We start from the raw sequence: 24,966 nt of genomic DNA, 5'->3' as shown, positions 1-24,966 counted from the left end.
TGCTAGTGTGCAGCAGGACTGTATTGAGGCCAGGGAAAAGGTGTGGTCTGGCAGGTAGTGTGGTGGGTGTGAAGGAGGGGTGTGTGCTGCAGATATCGCCTGCTAGTGTGCAGCAGGACTGTATTGAGGCCAGGGAAAAGGTGTGGTCTGGCAGGTAGTGTAGCAAGTGTGAAGGAGGGGTGTGTGCTGCAGATATCGCCTGCTAGTGTGTAGCAGGACTGTATTGAGGCCAGGGGAAAGGTGTGGTCTGGCAGGTAGTGTGGTGGGTGTGAAGGAGGGGTGTGTGCAGCAGATATCGCCTGCTAGTGTGCAGCAGGACTGTATTGAGGCCAGGGAAAAGGTGTGGTCTGGCAGGTAGTGTGGTGGGTGTGAAGGAGGGGTGTGTGGTGCAGATATCGCCTGCTAGTGTGTAGCAGGACTGTACTGAGGCCAGGGGAAAGGTGTGGTCTGGCAGGTAGTGTAGAGGGTGTGAAGGAGGGGTATGTGCTGCAGATATCGCCTGCTAGTGTGTAGCAGGACGGTACTGAGGCCAGGGGAAAGGTGTGGTCTGGCAGGTAGTGTAGAGGGTGTGAAGGAGGGGTGTGTGCTGCAGATATCGCCTGCTAGTGTGCAGCAGGTCTGTACTGAGGCCAGGGGAAAGGTGTGGTCTGGCAGGTAGTGTAGAGGGTGTGAAGGAGGGGTGTGTGCTGCAGATATCGCCTGCTAGTGTGCAGCAGGTCTGTACTGAGGCCAGGGGAAAGGTGTGGTCTGGCAGGTAGTGTGGTGGGTGTGAAGGAGGGGTGTGTGCTGCAGATATCGCCTGCTAGTGTGTAGCAGGACGGTACTGAGGCCAGGGGAAAGGTGTGGTCTGGCAGGTAGTGTAGAGGGTGTGAAGGAGGGGTGTGTGCTGCAGATATCGCCTGCTAGTGTGCAGCAGGTCTGTACTGAGGCCAGGGGAAAGGTGTGGTCTGGCAGGTAATGTGGTGGGTGTGAAGGAGAGGTGTGTGTTGCAGATATCGCCTGCTAGTGTGCAGCAGGACTGTACTTGGCCAGGGGAAAGGTGTGGTCTGGCAGGTAGTGTAGAGGGTGTGAAGGAGGGGTGTGTGGTGCAGATATCGCCTGCTAGTGTGTAGCAGGACTGTATTGAGGCCAGGGAAAAGGTGTGGTCTGGCAGGTAGTGTGGTGGGTGTGAAGGAGGGGTGTGTGCTGCAGATGTCGCCTGCTAGTGTGCAGCAGGACTGTACTGAGGCCAGGGGAAAGGTGTGGTCTGGCAGGTAGTGTGGTGGGTGTGAAGGAGGGGTGTGTGGTGCAGATATCGCCTGCTAGTGTGCAGCAGGTCTGTACTTGGCCAGGGGAAAGGTGTGGTCTGGCAGGTAGTGTAGAGGGTGTGAAGGAGGGGTGTGTGCTGCAGATATCGCCTGCTAGTGTGCAGCAGGACTGTACTTGGCCAGGGGAAAGGTGTGGTCTGGCAGGTAGTGTGGTGGGTGTGAAGGAGGGGTGTGTGCTGCAGATATCACCTGCTAGTGTGCAGCAGGACTGTACTTGGCCAGGGGAAAGGTGTGGTCTGGCAGTTAGTGTAGAGGTTGTGAAGGAGGGGTGTGTGCTGCAGATATCGCCTGCTAGTGTGTAGCAGGACTGTACTGAGGCCAGGGGAAAGGTGTGGTTTGGCAGGTAGTGTTGTGGGTGTGTGCTGCAGATATTGCCTGCTAGTGTGCAGCAGGACTGTACTGAGGCCAAGGGAAAGGTGTGGTCTGGCAGGTAGTGTAGAGGGTGTGAAGGAGGGGTGTGTGCTGCAGATATCGCCTGCTAGTGTGCAGCAGGACTGTACTGAGGCCAGGGGAAAGGTGTGGTCTGGCAGGTAGTGTGGTGGGTATGAAGGAGGGGTGTGTGCTGCAGATATCGCCTGCTAATGTGTAGCAGGACTGTATTGAGGCCAGGGAAAAGGTGTGGTCTGGCAGGTAGTGTAGCAGGTGTGAAGGAGGGGTGTGTGCTGCAGATATTGCCTGCTAGTGTGCAGCAGGACTGTACTGTGGCCAGGGGAAAGGTGTGGTCTGGCAGATAGTGTAGAGGGTGTGAAGGAGGGGTGTGTGCTGCAGATATCGCCTGCTAGTGTGCAGCAGGACTGTACTTGGCCAGGGGAAAGGTGTGGTCTGGCAGGTAGTGTAGAGGGTGTGAAGGAGGGGTGTGTGCTGCAGATATCGCCTGCTAGTGTGCAGCAGGACTGTACTTGGCCAGGGGAAAGGTGTGGTCTGGCAGTTAGTGTAGAGGGTGTGAAGGAGGGGTGTGTGCTGCAGATATCGCCTGCTAGTGTGTAGCAGGACTGTACTGAGGCCAGGGGAAAGGTGTGGTTTGGCAGATAGTGTTGTGGGTATGTGCTGCAGATATCGCCTGCTAGTGTGCAGCAGGACTGTACTGAGGCCAAGGGAAAGGTGTGGTCTGGCAGGTAGTGTAGAGGGTGTGAAGGAGGGGTGTGTGTTGCAGATATCGCCTGCTAGTGTGCAGCAGGACTGTACTGAGGCCAGGGGAAAGGTGTGGTCTGGCAGGTAGTGTGGTGGGTGTGAAGGAGGGGTGTGTGGTGCAGATATCGCCTGCTAGTGTGCAGCAGGACTGTACTTGGCCAGGGGAAAGGTGTGGTCTGGCAGGTAGTGTGTTGGGTATGAAGGAGGGGTGTGTGCTGCAGATATCGCCTGCTAGTGTGTAGCAGGACTGTATTGAGGCCAGGGAAAAGGTGTGGTCTGGCAGGTAGTGTGGTGGGTGTGAAGGAGGGGTGTGTGGTGCAGATATCGCCTGCTAGTGTGTAGCAGGACTGTACTGAGGCCAGGGGAAAGGTGTGGTCTGGCAGGTAGTGTAGAGGGTGTGAAGGAGGGGTATGTGCTGCAGATATCGCCTGCTAGTGTGTAGCAGGACGGTACTGAGGCCAGGGGAAAGGTGTGGTCTGGCAGGTAGTGTAGAGGGTGTGAAGGAGGGGTGTGTGCTGCAGATATCGCCTGCTAGTGTGCAGCAGGACTGTACTTGGCCAGGGGAAAGGTGTGGTCTGGCAGTTAGTGTAGAGGGTGTGAAGGAGGGGTGTGTGCTGCAGATATCGCCTGCTAGTGTGTAGCAGGACTGTACTGAGGCCAGGGGAAAGGTGTGGTTTGGCAGATAGTGTTGTGGGTATGTGCTGCAGATATCGCCTGCTAGTGTGCAGCAGGACTGTACTGAGGCCAAGGGAAAGGTGTGGTCTGGCAGGTAGTGTAGAGGGTGTGAAGGAGGGGTGTGTGTTGCAGATATCGCCTGCTAGTGTGCAGCAGGACTGTACTGAGGCCAGGGGAAAGGTGTGGTCTGGCAGGTAGTGTGGTGGGTGTGAAGGAGGGGTGTGTGGTGCAGATATCGCCTGCTAGTGTGCAGCAGGACTGTACTTGGCCAGGGGAAAGGTGTGGTCTGGCAGGTAGTGTGTTGGGTATGAAGGAGGGGTGTGTGCTGCAGATATCGCCTGCTAGTGTGTAGCAGGACTGTATTGAGGCCAGGGAAAAGGTGTGGTCTGGCAGGTAGTGTAGAGGGTATGAAGGAGGGGTGTGTGCTGCAGATATCGCCTGCTAGTGTGCAGCAGGACTGTACTGAGGCCAGGGGAAAGGTGTGGTCTGGCAGGTAGTGTGTTGGGTATGAAGGAGGGGTGTGTGCTGCAGATATCGCCTGCTAGTGTGTAGTAGGACTGTATTGAGGCCAGGGGAAAGGTGTGGTCTGGCAGATAGTGTAGAGGGTGTGAAGGAGGGGTGTGTGCTGCAGATGGATTCCACAAGGTGGTGTCGCTGGAGGCGGGCGGACTGAAAGTGGACAAGGACGAGATGGAGTTTGCTCACCCTTGCTTCGTTCACGACCACCCCGTCCTTCTGGAGAACATCAAGAGGAAGGTGAGAACCTCGCTCGCGGCGAGTTTATGGCATCCCTGCACATCAGTTTTATTTTTTAGTTAGATAGTAAAGATTAGTAGGTTTTTTTATATTAAGCTGTCAATTTATAATTATTTATTATTCTCCAGATTTATAATTTTATATTAAATTCACTTCTTTTACAAAATTCATTGTAGTTACCAGAATGCCCAAGAATGTCTAGTATCTGAAAAATTCAAAAAAATTTCTAGCAATGTTACCTGCCTATGTCGTGAAAATTTCATTTTACAAAATTTAATGTATAATGATTCGATTTTTTCTTAAGTTGGTCGGTGGGAAATTAATTATCAGTGCACCAAATCAAATCCAACTAGCAAGTAAGTGTTGCAAGCCGAACTCGTGATAACGATAAGGAGCCAGTAGTTGACCACTTTGTTTTAGCAGCTTCAAACGTTACTAAGCAGGAATGAAGTTCTCGTGTCTTCATCTACGTTAATGTGTGTTCACCTTTCATCAGACAACCAGGGGTGTGTGATTTAGGAAAGGCGGCGGGAATGTTGGGAACGAGGTTGTGTGTTGTGCGGAGACGGGGCGTGCCAGGCGGGGGTGACCACGGAGCGTGCGCGGGGCGACTGCCAGCAGATCCCCAACAAGCTGGAGGGAGAGCTGCGTCTGGGCGCGCGCTCCGACGTGTACGGCAAGGTGTTGACGGAGGTGAAGAACATGAAGGGCCGGCAGGAGTCCCTGGACTCGCAGCTGGTGTCCATGAAGCGCGAGAATGAGGTGCTGTGGCGCGAGGTGGCGCTGCTGCGCGAGAAGCACAAGCAGCAGCAGACCATCGTCAACAAGGTGAGCCCTTCCCTGTCCCGGTCGGTTCACGGGCGGCGTCGTGAGAAAGCATTGATTGACAAATTGCATACTTTTTAATCTTCAAATATTATTTACAGTTTTTTGCAAATTTAATTTAAATAATTTGTTTGAATGTAATCACGAACAATTGGTTAAAAAAGCCCGCCTTAACCTGTTTGATTTTATGGAAGATTTTCTCGCACGGTGGTTTCCGGTTCTTGCACGCTCGGCTCAGGCGGAACGTGACACTTATTCGTGCGTGCGGCCGGCGTTCATCGATTTATAAGACGTTATCACGTCAAACAATTCAGTTGCTCTATGTGTACCAACAAATTTTAAATAATTTACTACGCGTGTTTTCAACATTAAACGTGCTTTCCACAATGTTTGTTCCTCCGTCATGTGCGATGGAGTGAAGAAGACTCTGCCAGAGTTGGTAACGGGGGCGGGTGGTGCCTCTCCGCAGCTGGTGCACTTCTTCGTGAACCTGTTCCAAGCGGACGAGGCGGGCAACCTGCGCCTGAAGCGCCAGGCGCGGCTCATGATCAAGGACAAGACGCACAGCGCGGCCAAGGTCGCCAAGCTGGACGGCTTCCGCTCGGTGAGTTCCCATTGGCACTTCCAGTTCGTGCAAGGAAACAACTTGTTGGTTTCACTTGTGTTTGGTTAGGAATTTATTTTGGAATTATTTCAGTTTTGTGTGTATGTATGTGTGTGGCATATGAATATGTGTAGCCTGTGTGTGTATAGCATATATATGTGTGTAGCCTGTGTGTGTATAGCATATATATGTGTATAGCCTGTGTGTCTGTTGGCATATGTATATGTGTAGCCTGTGTGTGTGTGTATAGCATATGTGTGTGTGTAGCTGTTGTGGGTGTATAGCATATGTATGTGTGTAGCCTGTGTGTGTATAGCATATGTATGTGTGTAGCCTCTGTGTCTGTTGGCATATGTATATGTGTAGCCTGTGTGTGTGTGTATAGCATATGTATGTGTGTGTAGCTGTTGTGTATGTATAGCATATGTATGTGTGTAGCCTGTGTGTGTATAGTATATGTATATGTGTAGCCTGTGTGTGTATAGCATATATATGTGTGTAGCCTGTGTGTGTATAGCATATGTATGTGTGTAGCCTCTGTGTCTGTTGGCATATGTATATGTGTAGCCTGTGTGTGTGTGTATAGCATATGTATGTGTGTAGCTGTTGTGTGTGTATAGCATATGTATGTGTGTAGCCTGTGTGTGTATAGCATATGTATGTGTGTAGCCTCTGTGTCTGTTGGCATATGTATATGTGTAGCCTGTGTGTGTGTATAGCATATGTATGTGTGTAGCTGTTGTGTGTGTATAGCATATGTATGTGTGTAGCCTGTGTGTGTATAGCATATGTATGTGTGAAGCCTGTGTGTGTATAGTATATATATATATATATATGTGTAGCCTGTGTGTGTATAGCATATGTATGTGTGTAGCCTGTGTGTGTGTAGCATATGTATGTGTGTAGCCTCTGTGTCTGTTGGCATATGTATATGTGTAGCCTGTGTGTGTGTATAGTATATGTATGTGTGTAGCTGTTGTGTGTGTATAGCATATGTATGTGTGTAGCCTGTGTGTGTATAGCATATGTATGTGTGTAGCTGTTGTGTGTGTATAGCATATGTATGTGTGTAGCCTGTGTGTGTATAGTATATGTATGTGTGTAGCCTGTGTGTGTGTATTTAGCCGGTGTATATATGATGTATGTGTATGTTGTGTATTGTCATTTTTTCTTCATATAAATGTTTAAGGGTGTGGAGTACCTACATTTACTTTTCCTGTTTCCTTGCATGTGTTAATAGCAGGATTGTCTTTTGAGGCTTAGTTCATGTATCAGGTTTGTAATAGGTGAGCATGTCTGTTTGGATAAACAAGCACTTCTTATCTCAAAGTATGTATTTCATAAAGCTCTGTAGAACACTGTATAACACTTGTAATGTGTCTCATCTAAGAGCATACTTCACATCCTTCTTGCATGATAGTGTTTGCATCTTATGTTCCTGTGTGATGATTATGCTTGGACAAACATTTATGATTAGAGGTTTGCGAGAAATACGTAACTTTGTAGCCAGACATCTGTTTCAAACTTTCAGTTCAAATAATTCTTCCAGCTTGTCTTTGAAGTGTACATTCACTTGGTTTTTATTGTAAAAGTTCTAACTGATTTGGTTTTAACTTTGTTTTAAATTAGCTGCACTCTCCCAGTATTTATTACTAATTTTATTATGTAACTTCAACAAATAAAGTTTAGTGCTGGTTTCATTTTACTACTTGTCTTTCCTGCGATTCACATCCTTCTTGCATGATAGTGTTTGCATCTTATGTTCCTGTGTGATGATTATGCTTGGACAAACATTTATGATTAGAGGTTTGCGAGAAATACGTAACTTTGTAGCCAGACATCTGTTTCAAACTTTCAGTTCAAATAATTCTTCCAGCTTGTCTTTGAAGTGTACATTCACTTGGTTTTTATTGTAAAAGTTCTAACTGATTTGGTTTTAACTTTGTTTTAAATTAGCTGCACTCTCCCAGTATTTATTACTAATTTTATTATGTAACTTCAACAAATAAAGTTTAGTGCTGGTTTCATTTTACTACTTGTCTTTCCTGCGATTCTGTGAACACTGATGAATTTTAAGCCATAGATACATGTACATGTGTTTCAGCTTGCGTTGTTTTACCCAGCATGCCCTACTAGTTCTGCATTTAGCAGCACTTGAAGCGTTACTTAATGCTGATATGTATACGTAGATTTTTCAACATTCAGGGTATTTTTTTTTCTTATAAAATTGCATTGCACTTTAAATTTGGAAGTACAATAAATAATGTTGCTTGAGATTTTGTTTTGCAAATGTTCATATTTGCAGTTTTTTTCAGCAGAAGTACCAAAATATGAAATTAATGCTGGTTAAACATAGGAAGATCAAAACAATATTTATTTTAGTGTTCTTGAAATGAAATTTAATTTTTCAAAATTTGGACACGTGCTTTTTTCCGTGGTGTTTCCAACTCGCACATCTCTAGTCGGAATGAGCCGAGTGTAAGGCTGTAAGGGCGGTGCAGCAACCCTGCTGGGTCGGTGTTTGCAGCGTAGGGGACATAGCGGCACTGTCAGGAAAGCCTCGTTCGTTCCGACGACCGGCGGCGACGCGGAAGACTTCCTGAGGCTTGACGAAGAGGAAGACAGTGATGGAATGGTAAAGAGGCTGTGTCACCTGCAGATGGTTTTATTGCCTTTGTGCTACCTTTGCAGTGACTTAGTTTATATAAATACAGTACACTCCCGATTATCCGCGAAATTAAGTGGCAGGGTCACAGCGGATAGTGAAAATCGCGGATAATCCGCAAAGAAGCCGAAAATGGGAAACAAAAAAGGAAACATTAATTACAACTTAAAAATCTAAAAACTTATGTACGGTAAAAGTTACAATTATCAGTAGAAAAATTTAAATGATGCTAAAATTATAGTATTTTACTGCATAATTAACATACACTTCAGTAATGTAAACATGAAAGTGCTCGGTACTTGCTTTGTAACAAGGATACAGTACTGTACGTACTCAGAGACTTCATTAGACACTGCGTGAGTTTCGAGAAGGCCTGTGGCATCTTACTGTATACTGCACACAATACACTCGTCAGTAGAGTTCAAATTTGTTCACTTGTAATAAAATATTTTTCCGTAGCATGCGCGGATAATAGGGAGTTTACTGTAGCTACAAAATGCTGAGTTACAACTGCTGATATTTTTTTTTCCTTCAAAATTTATTTTACTGATATCTCTGACTGATGAAAACTGAACAGAGAATGACACTGGTGGTGACACTGGCTCTGCAGTGTGTGGTGGTGTGGCGGGGTGTGGCGTGTGACGTGCGGTCTCGCCCGCAGGAGGAGCGCAGTCCGCAGGGGCCCATCATCCACGAGATCGACGCCAGCGAGCTGCTGGACGGCTACAGCGCGGTGGAGATGTCCGAGGAGGAGTCGACCGCGCTGCCCCAGGAGTGAGTCCCTAGCTGTCCTGCTGGTTCATGTGTAGTATTTGTAGCAGTTGGTTTCAACAACTTTAATTTTAAAAAAAGTGGGAAGCCACATGTAGCAAAGATTTGGGAAGAAATTTTTAACCTTACTTTTTATCTAGTTAAAATTCATATCATCAAATGATAAATGGCTAATTATGCTTGTAATTAAATTATTGTGGAGCGTAGCCAATATTCTTTTACTTATCGTAAAACAGCACACTATCATAATTTTGGTGTGAGTTGAGAAATTTTTTTATATCAAAGAATTTTTATGTGAAGTCAGCTGGTTTGATTTGTTGCGATGGGTCTCCACCAATCATTTGCCTAAGGTTATTAAATTTCTTTTAAAATAAAATTCAAAATAATTACTCATTTTTGTCCATATTTTCACATATTTCTTGTCATTTGTGCAGTCCATTTCTCAATAAAATAATTCATTTGACCAGATGGGGATTTAAATATTTTAACTCGATAAGCTGAGAAAATTGAACTATGTATTTTTTTCGGTCACAAATGGTAAATTATCGAGCTTGATGCTACTTTCGATCATCTTTCTTAACTTCTAGTCATGAAATCTACCTTAAAATAACCTTTTCAGGAGTTTTCTGCTTATCAAACTTATTTACCTATTCTATCTCATAGTTTTCTTTACAAGGTTACACTGTTTCTCAGTTCTCATAGCACTTTGTCAATGAATATAATAAAGACAGTAAAGTTGTAATGCTCAAACCAGAGACTAAACAAAATTCTAACATATTTGTGCGTGCATTTCTATTTTTTTTAAAGCATATTGCTGTGCGAATATTCAATATTATAAATATGAAACAAATAATGTTTTATTTATCTTTGATTTGGTTTCAAATATTTAACACTTTTAAATAATGAATATTCACTTGTATTCAAAGTGTAGTAACATTTTTGCATATCACCTGGTGTAACTATATACGTTGAGGTTGAGTGTAAATGTAAAAATGATATTACTGCTTCTGGTATGAGAAGCAATACCATCTTTCAACGTGAGCACAGTTGTTGTGTAACTAGGTATAACTGGTGTTTAGAAGGGAATTTAACCATTGAGATGTTGGCGACACTGACCATAAAGATGCTGTTACCGGGTGCCATTTTGTGATTGTTCAGTTCTCTTTTCTTGTTCATAGTATGAGTAGGTTGTGCGGTTGACTTCAACGTGAACACGAACAATGGGTATGTCGTACATACAATTTGTGTTCTGGACCATGGGACAGGTGCTGTGACTTGTGGGTTTGGACAGTTTTCGTGCAATTATATCTCACAATTATTTTGCGTGGTCCTCCGGTGGAACGTGGTTGTAACAAAGGAACTAAGCAGTGCGATGGTAAACAACAGTCGACATCAGAATGGCTTAGTTAAGCCGGCAGGACAGTCTACAATCTGGACTATCACTACATAGTATAAAACAAAGTAGCTTCCCGCTGTCTGTCTGTACCTATGTATGCTTAGATCTTTAAAACTATGCAACAGATTTTGATGCGGTTTTTTTTTTTAATAGATGGAGTGATTCAAGAGGAAGGTTTATATGTATAATACATGCATAATATAGTAGAGAAACACTGATAATTTTAGTGGTTTCTAATGTGATGATGTAAATAAACACATTTTTTTGCGCTTACATTGTAAACGCAGGCTGAACCCTACGAGATAGATCAAAATAATGTACTATAGTATTGTACACCTTAAAAAGTTCTACAAAAAAGTCCGCGATGGTATATGTCTATCTCTTAGGGATAACCCACAATAACCATTTTTTATCCTTTACTTTTTACGAGAAATGATGGCCTATTTACGAAGCAATTTTAAGCAATTAAGCACCTTAAATACATTGTGCATTTAATATAGATCAATATGGCCCTTTACAGCATGTAATTTAAATTAATATTTTCGAAGATATTACAGATTTAAAATGCAGGGACATAGCGGTTGCGGCGGTACCGGCCAGGGGCCGGTATATAAAGACATTCTGTAGTATATTTAATATCAGCATTGCACCCGTGCGAAGCCAAGGCGAGTCGCTAGTATTTGATAAGTTGGAAACAAAGAAACAAAAAGCAGAGAGCTAATTGTGAATTAAAATCCCTAACATTTTTCATTAAAAAGAAGAAAAAAACATTAACCTTAAATTTCAGCTGTAGAAGAGGTGTGAAAAATGTGTGATTTATGCATATTTGATGTGAAGCTCTGTGGCAGTGATGATGTTGGTGAAACTAAGAAATATATGTGTCACATAATGTGAGGGGTCACGTGCATTTACCCTGGCTCAGTTTCAAGAACATTCTGGGCAGTTTGCTTTTGATTCTAGTGTGACACACTGCATGTCATGTGTCACTCACCAATCCTGTTGTACAGACTGCCTCATTGCCGGTAATGTGTGTCTGCTCCTTATCTGGTATCACATGTCTGTTAATGTGGTGTTAGTAATAGTATGTCTGTGGAGCCTTCTAGAGATGTCATTACCTCCCTGCTTCCTTTTAAACACTCTGAGATGTTGGCCGTTATAAGCCCATTAATGCTATCTGTTTGTAATGGGCAGCAGAGCAAGGAGGCGAGGGATGACCTAAACTACAAACAGGTCCACTTAGATTCCATGTCAAACCTGAGTTTAAAAAAAATTTACCTGAATAACAAAATTTCTCTCTCGAGTTATAGTTTGCTTTGTCGTGTTTTTATTTTTATTTGGGAGCTATAAAGTTAGTCTGTATCAGGTACATACACAATAAAAGTGGTTACGAAGGTCATGTTAGCTGGTGGAGCAAATGTTTTAGTCCAGTTTCATTTTTATAACAGAAAATATTTTGGTGTTATTGTTTTTATTTTTAAAATGACTGTTTTGTAATATTTATTCCATCAAAACCGGGTAATGTAGCGATGCTGCATTTTTGCAATAAAATAATTAGTAATATATATATGTCTAGGAAAGAACTACTCAAGAGTATAAAAAATAAATCGGAAAGTATTTGTTTGTTATAAAATTGTACGACTTTCATTATTAGGGCCCATGGAAAATGGTTCATTAAAATGGTTAGTTTTGGAGATTAAAAAAGTTATTCTGGTGCCAAGTTTTGATGGAAAAAAATTGTTTCATTAAAAAATATAAAAGATTTGTCATAAATTTACACATATATTATTTGATGAAAATTATTGTTATATTAGTTCTAAATTGATCAATAACAATGGTTTTAAGTACAATTATGATATCCTACAGTTAAATTTGGCTTGCTGAGTTTGCGTTGCTACATGTGGTGGACGGGATCCTGAAACTCGGGATTAAGTCTGAAAAGAAACCATTATAGAACGTCAGGAATATAATTTTTCTTAGGATAATACTACGGGAAAATCAATTTTTTTAATAAAATTTTTTTCGCCAAACTAATTTTTATATTATAAAAACATTATATGCTTATGTTTTTGTCACTGTCTCCGTCACTCAACAAACTACAACTTTGCACATGTATAGACCAGACAAAGTACAAAGATATTACAAAATACACATCTGTGAAAATTAATTTAACATTCGTTCATAAATATGTTAAAAATAAACATTGTGTGACTAAATAAAGTACAGTACTCACTGTGATCAAACATATTTTTAATAATATATTTTACTTTTGACGAACATAAACATCTTTACCATGTCGTTGGGTACGTTTGAAAATGAACTTCAAGAGAGCAGCTATGTTGCTAAACACGTCACATTCGAAACTACACAAAACTCAAGTTTTTAACAAAGCAACTGAAACACACCATCTTGGTTTCACTCATGCTTATGTAGGTGAAGAAAGTTCACTACCTTTCACATATTCGTTCAGCCATTCCCTTATGGCTGGAGGGTTGTTTTTGAAGTAGTATATTCACTTTAACAAAAGCACGAACAGTGTTTTCAACTAGTTTTCTTGCGATGAGGGATTATTTCTTCTAAAACGTGACGCTTAGTTTCAGACATCGATGCTTGGCACCTATCTTTGTTTTTTTGCCTTATGGGGTGCTTGAAATTTACAATGTTTTTCACACATGTCTTTTATTTTCCAATCTATGAACACATTACAAAACTTGCACATAATAATGCCTTTTTTCTTTATTGAACACGTATAGTAATCCTTCCGTATTTATACACTTATTTCTTTTGAAAACACAACTTTCAACATTTTATACACTTATTAATACGCCCAAAACATAACGGAAAACGATCATAGGCTGCCAAAGAGAGATGCAATACACCCACTTGGAAATGTTAAAGAACTTAATGTTGACAGATACGCACTTGTCTAACTAACCATGTAGAACATTTTGGTACCACTAATTGAATATTTCATATTTCATAACTACCAATGCCATCTGCAGTTTGTCCACGAGTGGCTGAAGTTACGACGTTAGTCGCCTCTCTCTACTTTATGGGTGCTGTAAAAAAACAAGTCAAGATAGCATCCCGCATATAACTGCTTTGTATGGTAAACAACGTTTTGTGCGTGTTTCAGAATGATTCAACCTATTTTTGTTCCAGAAAAAAGTTAATTTCGTGCAAATATCACTATTTAATTTTATTTTGTGAAAAAAATATGAATTTTGCGTATTACAGCAGATTTTCTTTTAAAAAATGCAGTTTATTAAGTTCTTATTGTTACTAAGGTTATTGTATTACACATAATGTGCAAATGTTTTTTTGTTAAATTTTTCAATATCATCATTAACATAATATGACTACCCATTGTCATATCATAATGTAAAAATTAGTTTCTAGGGGGCCTCAAGAAATCATGAACTGCAAAATAACACAAAATTTTCCGGTTTTCTAAGTTTTTCACAAAATTTAAACATTTTTGATATAACACAAAGTTTGTCGCAAAATACAGCTGTTTTGACGAGAAGATTATCGCCATTTCTGAAAACATCATGCGGTTGGCCATAGATTTATTTATAGCACAGTAAACAAATTTCAATAACAGAATATTTCAATATCTCAAACATAGTATTTTTTTCTACAGCAGCACAAATCCATATGTTTTATGAATACTTCAAAAATGATACTCTGTCTTTGTGCATTTTCTTTGTGCTGTGCATACAATTGTAACCGTGGTGCTGTGCTCAAAACAAAACCATAATTATTGATAATAAATGTCCGGTGGAAGCGTCAGGCTAATTATCTAAAAGAACTTGCCAGAGGGGCACAGCCCACTTACAAACACAATTTAAAATTAACCTCCCTGACAGTAGGAAAGGTTACGTGGATTGTGGTTTCAAGTAGCAGCAAATGAAAACACTCGTATGGTTTGGTTTCATTAGAGGCTTTTACTGTTGATTAGTAGTTTAGTATCTTTTCATTGATAGGTTTCTTACATTAGAAAATATCTTACGGCATTACAGCCATTACAAACAAAACTGCTAACAATGTCAGATTCTTATTTTTGATACATTACATTGAGTAACTAACGAATAAAAAAAGAAGAAAGAGGGGCCGGGGGGGGGGGAACACCATTTCATACTATGCTAAGTTCAACTGTTTAGGAACATTGAGCTCGCAGGCTCATAAAACAAATATACGTGTTTAAAATACAATATTTTATAATAATATGGAAAACGTCCTAAAACTGGCGGAGTTATAAACTGTTCTTCACTTCTTTTTGAGGGGTGCCGAAAGATGGAGGGAGACTCCGTTATAGAGGCTCACGAGTTACATGTTGAGGTGCAAAATGTGGCGCCGGAACTGGGCCGCCATCTTGAACTGGTCTGGGGTCCTTGAAGTACTCTGGGATTCTGGAACCCTCTGGGATTCTGGAACCCTGCCTTAGCTGTCAGGGTGAAGTAGGTAGTGGCTGCCCCTGGGGGTGATCCGGGGATAGACCAAAAAAAACTAAAGTTAAACTTGACTATTTGGGCAGCTACTAAGAAAAACTAAAAAAAATCTAGGCGACATGGCCTGGCTCAGAAAGCAACTACATTGTTGCCGAAAGCGGATCACGATAGCTGCTGGTCGTTACTGCGACCTGTTGCAAAGATGCGCGCTGGACGAGAGCTGCCCTCAAAATCCCTGAAAATGGCGCCGGGACGCTAACTTAAACTTTAGTTCGGTCGTCTGTTCCTCTGGAGAAGGGGATCGGGAACCCCGAAGTGCTCCGAAGGGCTCCGAAAGAAAAAAAAAAAAAGGACTCCAATGACCTATCGACTGAGTGTGAGGTCGACTGTTTCTCCTGGAGGGGATAGGGTGGTCAGTAGTGTGCTCTCGCTCTCAGCTGGTTCGTCCTTTCACCGATAGATGGTGTGGGCATGCAGGTCGGAGTCTCGCAGAGACCATCGCGGCACTTGATGGCCGCCATTTTGCAAGTGGGGGGGGGGGATTTTGTCCTTGAGAGGGGTCGTTGCTGCGGCTGGCCGATGACCGCTGTGGACCAGGATGGGGTGGGGGGTATGTCCGGTGGATGACCTGCCCTGGGAGACTTCGCTGGTCAGACGTCAGGACGTGCAGCTGAGCTTGAAAAAAGGACACCAAAACGTGTTAGATACCGCAAACTTCAGCACACCTCCGAGAAGGGGTGGGGGTGACCATGGGAAGCTTAGGGCGGCTACTTTCGTCACGCGTAGCGCTAAACTCGTGACGAAACGCGACGGCCAGTGGATACAGTTGCTGATGATAGCCCTGTAGTCGGCTAGACCCAGCAAATTTGGTGGGAAACGGCGGTGAGAGCACTATGCTGCTCAACAAGGTAACCTGCCGGTACACTCGACCGAACAAGTTTGGATGGGGCGAAAGCAGAGGGCGAAAGTGTAAAATTAAAGTTATAAAAAAATTTAAAATTTTGTAAAACTAAGAAAATAAAAAAAATCGTGCCTAAAGTAGCACTGATTCGGCACACAATGCAGAGTTATAAATCTTGTTTATTATAACTTTGGGTATTTGGTTTAAAAGCAAGGTAGCTTTGTTTACAAGTTGAGTAATTATGCATTTTATATTATATATGGTTGTTATGTTAGTTTTTTTAAATTTACTTTGACACAATAATTCCTATTTGTCTTATTTTCCAGGAACTGCTACTCTATGTAGATCCAGAAAATTTTTGCGTACGACAAAATACGGTAAAATCCAATTCAATCATTTTCACAAAAATTCATTTTTTGAATGCTGTATTAGTATTACCAAATAAAATGAGCTCATTTAAATAGTTAAACCATAGTTATATATGAGTTTTCATTCAAGTAATTTTTTTTTTGTTCAGCAATATTATAACTAGTGGTGCACCGATGCGGATACCGATGAATCGTAATCGGCGATTATCTTAACGATTACTTTGCCGATTAACTACGTCCCGGCGTAATTAAGTAGGTTTTTACCGTGTAATATTTTGTTACACATTTTAGGACGAAATACGGTAATATTTGTATATATTGCAAAATTCATCTAACTCCGTCATATCAAGATTACAGATATTTCGTTAAGTTTAATAAATCTCATTGCCTTGATCAATAAAAAATACATTTTTCCTACACGTTTATTTACGTTTCGTCTTTTGTTCTGTCTTTTGTTTAGTGGCCTTGTACATTAACTATAGCCAGAGATGTAAAATAGATGGCACGCAATCAAAATACCACAAGCAGTTGCAGTGGATTCTATGAGAATCGATCTTTTTGAGTCGTAGTAGCGGTTCAAAATCGTGGTCCCGATACCTTCTAGAGTTTATCACTGCGTTTTACAAACTCATTATGGGCGTCTTTGGTATCATTATCCGTTGTGTTATTTGTATGTGACGTGAAAAGTGAAAAAGTATTTATAATTTTATATATTCAGTCAACATAAATAAAATCACATGTGCTAGAATTGGTTTTGAGTCATTTTTATATAATTATAGTGAGATGGCGAGTAGGGAGAAAAAGAGTGAAGTGTGGAAACATTTTTCTATAAACTCAAGTGAACAAAATATAGCAACATGTTGTAACGTTTCATTATATACAAAATAAACAGTTCAACGCAGATTGAAAATTTTGATGTTTTTTTTTTTTTTTTTTTTAATAGAATGTTGCACAGACGATTCCAAACACTTTCAAAAGAGGTTACTCATTCAGTCCACATACATCTGCCCGTCGAAAAACTGCTGGTAGCTCGCATGATGAGAAATTACCGAAAATTAATAGCGTAGATGAAGTCCTTCAGTAATGTTTTACTGCAAGTATATAAAGATGGTGCGACCTGGAACAGGGCCGCACCCAGCGAAAACGAATCTCGTCCCGAGCCAAAACGCCTACGAAGGTGGCCGCAATTTCTAATTATACCCGAAACGAAATATATAGAAAATTAGGTTGATTTAACAATAGGCCTGGCTCCGACCACCAACGTGAAATTGTCTCTTCGTAAATTACATTATAATTTAGCGAGAAGCCATCGAACGCGACCTACTTGTCCAGCGTTCGACAGACGACTGGTGATCTCATGAACTCGTCTCCTCCACGCAGGGAGTAGACGTCACATGACCTCACCGACCAATCACACGCACGCTTCATTCACTCTTACAGATAATAGCCAATCACAGAACAAGTTACAATACATGAAAAAACCTTTTACACACAGAACTCTGGGCTTCCCCTGATCAGTCTCTTTTCAATTTCACATCGAAATCGGGGACTTCCATTCTCGTTCTCTCTCCCACACCGTGAGAGAGCAGTTATCACTCAGTTCCCATACAGGGGGGGAATTACCGTCTTTATCTCGGTTGGCGGGGAAGCACTGTTCCTTTCTCACTTACACTTACAGGCCTCTCATGCCTCTCTTTCTAACCATCACACAAGCCCAGACACAGTCCCGTGATTTATAATTATATTACAACACGTTAATAAAAATTAAGAACAGCAATCATAAGACAATTTACTTTATAAAATTAAAATTATTTAGAAATAACCTGAAAAAGTAGGCCTAAGCAGGCAAAAATCTAGTAGAACGGCTCATTTGTGAATAATTACATAAAAATTACTAATGATAGAAAATGTCTAATAAAACACAAAATACCTTCTTAAAAAACATAGCAAGTAAAAAATATCAACCCTAAAATATATAACAAACGGTAAAATATCATTAGAAAGACTTTTTAAGAAATATTTACATTCATGAAAATAGTTTAAAAGAAAAATTATTTAATTAGGAGGGCAGGGTTCTGCAACATTACAATGTTTACATTGTTAAACGGTAATTTCTCGATGCAACCTTATGTGATAGTCGATAATAATGCTAGTTTTCCGCAACAAAAACTTACCCACTGTAAATTACAATTATTATACTGTAGTTCAAGTTGTTTACAATAACAAATATAAATATAAGTTAATTTAATTTACACTTTGCAATGACTTAATAGTGTATTTTATATATTTTTATACTGTTATTATAACTGTATTCTCAATTTTACCTAATCTTGTTATTAAATTCACATGGGAATAAAAAATTTTGTGTGCATTATTACACTTAAAAAAATTTGTTCATTATAATCGGTAACTGAATCGGTATCTGCAGATTATTGCTCTCGTAATCGAATCGGTAATCGGTAAAGTCATATCGGTGCACCACTAATTATAACACAATTTCTGCTAATTTTACTGGGAATATAAAACCAATATTTATGTTTTTTATATATATTTTTGAATTGGAATGTCTGTTTTGTCATGGACACCTTCAGGAAGGAAGCTGCTACTGTCACTTAGTGTTAGATCAATTGTAACTATCAATTTATATGCTGTTGGAAAAATAAAGTTAACTTTTTTTAATGGCCTCCGCAATGGAGTGTCCGTGTTTTGTAGTGTTATAGTCCGTGGTGTTTATTTATTTATTTATTTCACTTCTGGTGCAAGTGACCATAATATTTGGTGTGATGAAATGAATATAATATTTAGTTTTCAAATATGATGTTTTTTGAATTTTTCCGTTAACTGTTTGAGAAATCTTTGAAAAAACTTAAGACTACTTGTTGTATGTTTAAAACATCGCTTGTTCATGGTTTTTTTATTATGAAGTTCTAGTAAAAAAATAAAAATAAGTTATTTATATCGCACAAATTAATTTACCTCAACAGTAAACGTTAGTATTGAACAAACTCATGAGAGATGCCATATGCAATTTCAAATATAAGGTTATATTTGTTATTTCAAAGTTTTAGTATTCGAGGTTGAATCAAATACAAATAGTTTATTATTTGTATTCATATTCAAAAATTTGAATATTCGCAACAACTTATTAACAATTGTAAGGTACATCAACACCAAATCCAAAAGAACCATCACACGGACATGACTGAGTTAGTCCACTGTAATCTTGGAGGTCCACTCGCCCTAAGCCTCTACATAACTGTGCTGTGCAATACTGTATCAAACAAACAAACCCTATACTTGTGTGCAGCACTTTCCTTGTGCGGGCCCTACACTGTGTTTCTTTGTGCGGGCCCTACACTGTGTTTCCTTTTGCGGGCCCTACACTGTGTTTCCTCGTGCGGGCCGTACACTGTGTTTCCTCGTGCGGGCCGTACACTGTGTTTCCTCGTGCGGGCCCTACACTGTGTTTCTTCGTGCGGGCCCTACACTGTGTTTCCTTTTGCGGGCCCTACACTGTGTTTCCTCGTGCGGGCCGTACACTGTGTTTCCTCGTGCGGGCCGTACACTGTGTTTCCTCGTGCGGGCCGTACACTGTGTTTCCTCGTGCGGGCCGTACACTGTGTTTCCTCGTGCGGGCCCTACACTGTGTTTCTTCGTGCGGGCCCTACACTGTGTTTCCTTTTGCGGGCCCTACACTGTGTTTCCTCGTGCGGGCCGTACACTGTGTTTCCTCGTGCGGGCCCTACACTGTGTTTCCTCGTGCGGGCCGTACACTGTGTTTCCTCGTGCGGGCCGTACACTGTGTTTCCTCGTGCGGGCCCTAAACTGTGTTTCTTCGTGCGGGCCCTACACTGTGTTTCCTCGTGCGGGCCCTACACTGTGTTTCCTGGTGCGGGCCGTATACTGTGTCTCCTCGTGCGGGCCCTAAACTGTGTTTCTTCGTGCGGGCCCTACACTGTGTTTCCTCGTGCGGGCCCTACACTGTGTTTCCTCGTGCGGGCCGTACACTGTGTTTCCTCGTGCGGGCCGTACACTGTGTTTCCTCGTGCGGGCCGTACACTGTGTTTCCTCGTGCGGGCCGTACACTGTGTTTCCTCGTGCGGGCCGTACACTGTGTTTCTTCGTGCGGGCTGTATACTGTGTTTCCTCGTGCGGGCCCTAAACTGTGTTTCTTCGTGCGGGCCCTACACTGTGTTTCCTCGTGCGGGCCCTACACTGTGTTTCCTGGTGCGGGCCGTATACTGTGTCTCCTCGTGCGGGCCCCACACTGTGACACTGAGGTGTTGGCGGGGAGCGTGCGTGCAGTGAGTGTTGTTGCGCACGGTGGCAGCCTGCGCGAGGCGGTGGAGAGCGCGGACTCCCGGCACGACAAGGGGGCCGGCGGTCCCGGGGACATGCTGCTGGACGTGTGCCCCGACATCACGGTGTCCTCGCTGCCGCTGGACGTGGACATGGTGATCGCGGAGGCCACGGACACGGAGCCCCGTGCGCCGGCTGGCCGCCCCCGCGAGCTCAAGAGGCGGCGGCGACGGAGGCCCGCGCAGCAGGACGACGGGTGAGCACTCGGTGCTACTGCACTGTCATCACACTAACTTCATGTTACGGGGTGGCTAACAAACTTGGAATACAGTAAGGGACTGGGTGATAAAAACTTATTAACAGGGAAATAGTACAGATCAGTTTGCTCCATAAAAAAAATTTCATTAAAATAACATACTTAGGTGACGTGCTGTGTGTTCAGTTTTCTCTTTTAAAATTCAGCCATTTGTGGGGATTCCATTGCCACAAATGTTTGTTGTTGGTTAAAAGCCTTGCATTACTTTTAAATGTTTGTTATTGTGGAATTTAGTAATTATTCAAAATATGGAATTACTTTTTAAGTTACCATGAAAACAACAAATTGGAGGCTCTCGGCGAGACTGATGCTAACTGTACGGTGGTTGGCTCTTGAATTTTATTTTGTTATGATAGTAGACACCCGTGTTTGCCTTATTTGCATGTAATCACGTAGGCTGTTGACCCAAGCTCTTTGTATAATGACGCACTGGGCGGTAAATTAATACAGAGGACAGAGCTCACTTCAGCACAGTAAGCATTCTTGGTACTGGTGTTAATCTATGTGGTTATGTTTTTGCAGTAAAGTAAAATATTAAAGTATCATTTTGAAATCTGTTTTGCAAACTTACTAAAAAAGGGGGGGGGGGGGGGGGAGTTCGTATAAAATGCACAACATTGTGACTGTTAATAGGTACCAATTAAATATAGTACATAAAAGTAAAATATTACATTATTTTGAAGATAAACACAACTAACATGAGGGTGTTTTCAGAACCTTTTTGCAAGTTTTGCAGATACAAGTTTTTTTTTTCACTCTTGTCAAAGAATGAATATATTACATTTGCCGGCGTACTTTGAGACTGTTTACTTGTACTGGTAATAGTATCGTCTTCCTCATGATTTTTTTTTTGTGTGCAGCCAATATCACATCATTTATTTATTTTTCCACATAAAAATAATCAGAATTATACTCCAGAAAACCTGTTTTAACCTCTAAATACCGAATTTTATTTGTTCCGAAATAGTGAAATTCCCTTTACAACGAACTGCCGCTTTTGAAAAACACGCAAAAATAAACATCTCCTACAAGCCAACCACTAATTTTTTTGCATTCACTGCTTAAAAAATACGTGCGTATAACCGTAAATTAATATGCACCATTGCGGAAGACAATAAATAAACAAAGCATCATGGATAACACGTTGTGTATACATACCACACTTTGTTCAAAATGGCGGGTACATTTAGCGCTAGTGGCGGAAACCTCTCGTACCATCGCTCTGGCAAGATGAACTAGTATATTTTGCGTTTCTATGGTTAAAGATGCGCACACGCAAATATTTTTATCTATGGTGGAGTACAATTTCCGTTTTTTTGTTTTCACTGTTGTTTATTTATTTCCGCACGTAGTTACGGAAATCAACACGGTACTACTGTAAAATGAATTCTAATCCTAAAAAGCGGCGACAGATTGACGTTAAAATAAAATTAGAAATTTTAAATTCAGTTGATGAAGGTGGAAAAAAAAGTGATATAGCTAAAAGTTTCGACATCCCGGCGTCTACACTTTTCGACCATATTATCCAACCGGGAATAGATCGAAAACAACGCTAGGAACAATTCGAAAACTTGTGAAAGTATGTAAAAATGATGATTTGGACAAGATACTGTTTGACTGGCTAATGGAGGCTAGGGCATCTAACATCAACGTCTTAAGGCCAATTTTACAATAAATGGCACGCCAGGAAGCACTGCGGATGGGAATTGATAATTTCCAAGCATCAAATGGTTGGCCATTAAACAAGTGTATTCAATGTCCTTTTTCATGTTTAATTCCTCATATCGTAGTAAACAGTCAGAAAGACAGTTCTAGCCATTTATGTGAAGCTTTATGATGACTAGAAATATATTGTGCGAAACCTCCATTTAACAAACCCCTTTACAACAAACACAACAAATTTTGGTCCCTTGAGATTTGTTATAGAGGTTTCACTGTATTACTTGCCTCACGAACTAAACAGTTTGAAATGATGCGACAAGTGCCGAGTGTTGTGTGAGGCGAGGCGTGGCCGCAGGCTCACCATCATCCTGCCCCTGGAGGAGGCTGTGGACGACGTGCAGCCCGTGGAGATGATCGTGCCCGAGCCGCGGCAGCTGAAGGAGGAGCCCGGCTCGCTGGAGGCCGCCACCTCCGCTCCCCCCTCCACCGCCGCCACCGCCGCGTCGCTGGACAGGTGGGGAGCCACGTGAGTCCGGCGTCACGCCCTCCTACCTTCCTACCCTCACCGGCTGTCCCGGATCAACACATGCAACACTTACGTATTGATAGAGACCCGGAAATTTCGCGGATTCGAATGGCCTCAGGATAGAATTCTAAGTCGTAGGTGTGCTCAACCCATGTTTGCTTCCCCATTGGTTGATTTTTTTTTAGCGAAAACATATTTGTCCTTGTTAATTGACAAACTACCTTATTCGCTTACTTCTCTCCTAGCTTGGCTCACGGTCGTAGAGGTGCGTGTCCTAATAACTGCGGTTAAATCTTGTACACAGTGCCAGTGTGTGAAGGTACCGGTATGCATTCTAACTTGCAATTAAAAGAATGCCCGAAATTTCCGTATCTCTACGTATTAAAAATTGTGAGGGAATGTCAGTAGAATAGGTGCAAAGAAAAATACATACGTATACACCTAGTAAACTTCAGGATTGATTGACGTTGCTGAATTTTGTAAATATCTTTTAATAATTTTCATTGTATCTTTCAAAACCTATAAAAAAATTTTTTGGTATTTGAGATTCTGCGGATTCAGAATTCCTTTTTCTTATAATTAGGGATGGTGATTTTTCGTTTTCGCGAAATAGATGTGAAAATATGCTAAATTATATTTTTTCTGCTATAAAATGTGAAATCTAGACTATTCCGAGATAAATGCGAAATCAAGGTAAAAAACGTAGATTCGTCTTCACTCTACACAATTTATCTACCGATTGTATTTTGTTTCAGTTCAGTACCAAAAGAAACCATCATTTTATGGCGTATTCATCACAAGTATCTTATTGTCACGTCATTCACAACACTATTGTTCGTAAATATTGAATGAAAAATGGCTATCCGTGCCTCGCGATTGTAAACAAAGCAAAGAACAACTAGCTGGAAGAGTGTCTGTCATCTTGCAGAGTACAAGTTTTTAGGCCACCATATTGCGACATCTCTGCTTCGCCGCACTATTGTAAGTGAAAGCCGCGTTCTTGTGTAGTCTGTGGAATGTGGTGTGTTTACAAATACGTGCATACTCGTGAATGTGTTGTATACTGTTATTTCTCGTGGTAAAAATGGGACCTAACGTCATTTCCATTCGCGATTGCATAAATGAATACAAAAATGAACAGTTCTACGAAAGTGATAAGAATATTTTAATGTGCAATTTATGTAATCGCCGTCTGGAGTGGAAAAAGATGTACTTGAAAAGAACATTAAATCTGAGGGACGTCAGGCTGCAAAAATAGATTCACTGAGAAATCGGATGAAGAAAAAAAGTCGGTAAAACGGCAAGCGGTTTCTGGCATGATTGAAAACCAAAAGAAGGCGAAAATTGAAAAAAAATTAGTTTCAATAACATTATTTGTGCACTCTACATCAACTATGGCCATGAACACGGCTAAAAAATATTTATTGTAATTTTAAGTATTCAATTTATTGCACTCATAAGTGCTAAAAAGTTGTTTGGAAACCTGCCAAATTAGGCTAACTTTGTAGTTGTGTTAGATCATTATTTCTGTGGTTGTTAATAATTAATATGTGTATTGTTTAATGCTTTTTAAAAATATACTTTTCTTCAGTAATGTAAAATGAGAGCATTGGCTAAATCTTGTTTTTAAAAATGCTACAAAATGCTCAATTTCAAATTCAAAATGCTAAATGTTATTATTTTAAATGCTATAAATCACCATCTGTACTTATAATACATTACAATCCTGATTTGACATTTGCTCTCGGTTCCACGAATTGCATTTTAAAATCACACCCTGTGTAAGATGGGGGATGGCCCATTTTGCCTCCCATTCTAGCTGAAAAATAAAATCTGTTTTACTTTTTGGACCGAATATATCCGGTATTATATCACTGTATTTGATCCTAATAAATGAGATACCATTAAATATTAAATACAGTACAGCCCTGTTATAATGTTCCTGCTTATAAAGTTAATATTTTTTTAATTTCGATGTTTTTCCTGTAAGAACAATGTTTTTATTTCATGAACGGTGCATTTTTTTGCTTCTAATGTTTGCTTTCTGAAATTCATAAATATTAAAACAAAGTTTTAAAAGGTTTACTTTACACTTTACGTACATTTTCGTTTACCGTCACTGTTATACCATAGATGCAGATTGTTCAAATAGGATTGTATGGGGGATAAATGTGTGTCAGAACACTAGCGCTAAAACTTTGACTGACTAACGTTGGGTATTCGATATACTGAAAGTATATAACGTTGGCAGTTACTTGTCTGTTGGCACCCTTGTCTTGAAAAAAAAAATCCTTTTGTTCCTTGCTATTCTAGTGT

General features: G+C 41.2%; 1 protein-coding gene across 10 annotated transcripts in view; it reads left to right on the top strand.

Moving 5' to 3' along the window:
* Positions 1-24,966, top strand: part of LOC134540339 (heat shock factor protein-like) — a 72,634-nt gene that overhangs the window by 11,894 nt on the left and 35,774 nt on the right. For 2 of the 10 annotated variants that reach the window (XM_063383007.1, XM_063383003.1), the window contains exons 3-9: positions 3,745-3,869; positions 4,488-4,697; positions 5,164-5,298; positions 7,826-7,933; positions 8,625-8,737; positions 20,178-20,402; positions 22,480-22,650. In XM_063383007.1, coding sequence (XP_063239077.1) covers positions 3,745-3,869; positions 4,488-4,697; positions 5,164-5,298; positions 7,826-7,933; positions 8,625-8,737; positions 20,178-20,402; positions 22,480-22,650 — 1,087 coding nt within the window. The remainder of the gene's footprint in view (positions 1-3,744; positions 3,870-4,487; positions 4,698-5,163; positions 5,299-7,825; positions 7,934-8,624; positions 8,738-20,177; positions 20,403-22,479; positions 22,651-24,966) is intronic. The other 8 variants (XM_063383004.1, XM_063383008.1, XM_063383009.1 and 5 more) reach the window with 5 other exon arrangements.

Source organism: Bacillus rossius, chromosome 16, assembly GCF_032445375.1.
Source record: "Bacillus rossius redtenbacheri isolate Brsri chromosome 16, Brsri_v3, whole genome shotgun sequence".
Lineage (NCBI taxonomy): Eukaryota > Metazoa > Arthropoda > Insecta > Phasmatodea > Bacillidae > Bacillus > Bacillus rossius.
The sequence above is the reverse complement of the archived record's forward strand: the minus strand, read 5'-3'. Positions and strand labels throughout refer to the sequence as shown.